The sequence below is a fragment of the Limulus polyphemus genome, unplaced genomic scaffold, assembly GCF_000517525.1.
Source record: "Limulus polyphemus unplaced genomic scaffold, Limulus_polyphemus-2.1.2 Scaffold3049, whole genome shotgun sequence".
Classification (NCBI taxonomy): domain Eukaryota; kingdom Metazoa; phylum Arthropoda; class Merostomata; order Xiphosura; family Limulidae; genus Limulus; species Limulus polyphemus.
This window is the reverse complement of record NW_013668659.1, coordinates 66,985-69,120: the sequence shown is the minus strand read 5'-3', so window position 1 is coordinate 69,120 and position 2,136 is coordinate 66,985. Positions and strand designations below refer to the sequence as shown.

The 2,136-nt window shown below is 31.7% G+C and overlaps 1 protein-coding gene across 1 annotated transcript in view; it reads right to left on the bottom strand.

The window, feature by feature from the left end:
• Positions 1-428: 428 nt before the first annotated feature.
• Positions 429-2,136, bottom strand: part of LOC106468545 (calponin-1-like) — a 9,787-nt gene continuing 8,079 nt past the window's right edge. The window contains exons 4-5 of the mRNA XM_022396879.1: positions 1,563-1,667; positions 429-519 (exon numbers count right to left, since the gene is read on the bottom strand). Coding sequence (XP_022252587.1) covers positions 478-519; positions 1,563-1,667 — 147 coding nt within the window. The 3' untranslated portion in view covers positions 429-477. The remainder of the gene's footprint in view (positions 520-1,562; positions 1,668-2,136) is intronic.

The window sequence follows — 2,136 nt, the reverse complement described above, 5'->3', positions numbered from 1 at the left end:
TTTATGTATTTACATGGAAACTCAAATAGCTGTGTTCTGTATACACACTTGTAGCCCTAACTGATCAATAAATCTATTGTTTATGTATTTACATGGAAACTCAAATAGCTGTGTTCTGTATACACACTTGTAGCCCTAACTGATCAATAAATCTATTGTTTATGTATTTACATGGAAACTCAAATAGCTGTGTTCTGTATACATACTTGTAGCCCTAACTGATCAATATGTCCCTGTTTGTGTACTTATATCAGAACTAAAAGAACTGTGTTTGGTTCACCTGAGCCATAACTGATCAAATAGTCCCTATTTGTGTAAGTATAGGACTTTCTAAACCATAATGAAGCCATAACAGCAAAACATCAGCTGAAATGAACTAGTCTTTTGACTCAAAATTATAATAATATTTGTGGTTCTAATAAACACCATGCATCTGGTTCTGAATAACATCTGCACATAAATCAAATATCTCTGTAGCTAACTTACCAGGCCTCCTAAGGTGAATAAGCAGCTCACTACCTGCAAAAGAGAAATAGAATTTTTTTTTTTATTTTACCAATGCTGTGCACATAAGTGTGTGAATATAATAATACATTTTAAACTATTGAACTCGTAACAATAACATTCATCTTAGATTCAAGATCAACTGTACACTCAGTTTAATAAAGGTCAAAGAACCTTATACAGGAACTTTAGTGCATGACTGATGATCTCCATTCATTGTATCTAAAGGAAAACTTCTACACGTAACTTATTTATGTTACACGGGTTTATTTACTCAACCCCACTGTTACATAACATTTGTGGTCTTTGAGCTTCCCACTTCAAAGCTAAAAGTTCATGCCTGATCACCCAATTTCAAGGTTATAGCTGGTCTGATTGTAAGAACTCCAAACTAATTAAATGAAAGTTAAATCTGAGGCTTCTGGTTAAAGTACGTTGTTGATTTGTGACATAAAAGCTGGCTAGTATTCCAAAACTTTCAGGATTCTTGTAATAAAGATCCATCAACTGACCACTGCCTAATATATTAATTTTCAACTATACATATATAATACCAACTGACCACTAGGCTAATAATATACAAATTTCATGATTCTTGTTTCTTGTAGTAAAAGATCTATTGATTGATCATTAGCTAATATTCTTAAACTTCAATAAATAACCTTTGACTGACAACTGGCTACTATCAGAAAACTTTCACTATTCTTACAATAAAGATCTGTTGACTAACTACATATCTGTAAATTTTACTGGCAAAGAAAAAAAATTATTACATCATAAAAAATAATACGTTACCTAGTGAAAAGAGTTTACACTTTCAAAACTTCTGAATCAAAACAAACAATATAGCTTTTTTTAAAGATCATACCACGTACTTCACATTTGCTAACGATAAATACAATTCAACGGTATTAATAAGCAGACAGCCCAATTAAAACTGAAATTTGACATTATCACATGACAGTTAAAAGTGAGATATAACTCCAAACTGCAGATAAGTCACATTTTCACACATAAGTGGAACTAGTAATATTTACTAATCCTCTTGTTACACTCACCATGTACAGGTTCTTTCTTTCGTATAAATCGTTGACTTGGAACAGGTCGTGAGGCTTCAGTCCGTACTTGACACACCCTTTAAGGAACATTTCAATGTTTTCCATCTACTTACAGGTGAGAAAAAAATAGTATTCTTAGTAAAATATCATTATTTCTCTATTTTATAAGTTTCTCTATGAAGGCCATTTGTTATCCAAGATTTCAACAGCCTTGTCTGCCTTGACAGAACATTTGTTTAGCAAGATTTCAACAGTCTTGTCTGCTTTGACAGAACATTTGTTTAGCAAGATTTCAACAACTAACAACATCTCCTTGTATACCTTAAGATGACCTTTGTTAAGCAAGAAATGAACACCTGATAGAAAGACAGATATGAAATATATTTTACACACCTCTAACTTTTAGCCACAGTGGATAAATTAAAAGGAATGCAAGAGAAAAACATATGCAGTGAACCAATATTTTACAACACCTTTAAGCCTATTGGTTTCCAGTATTTTGCCAGTTTTCTTGCTTAAACTGTAACCTGTAAATATTCTTCTGTGTATATATATATATATATATATATATGTT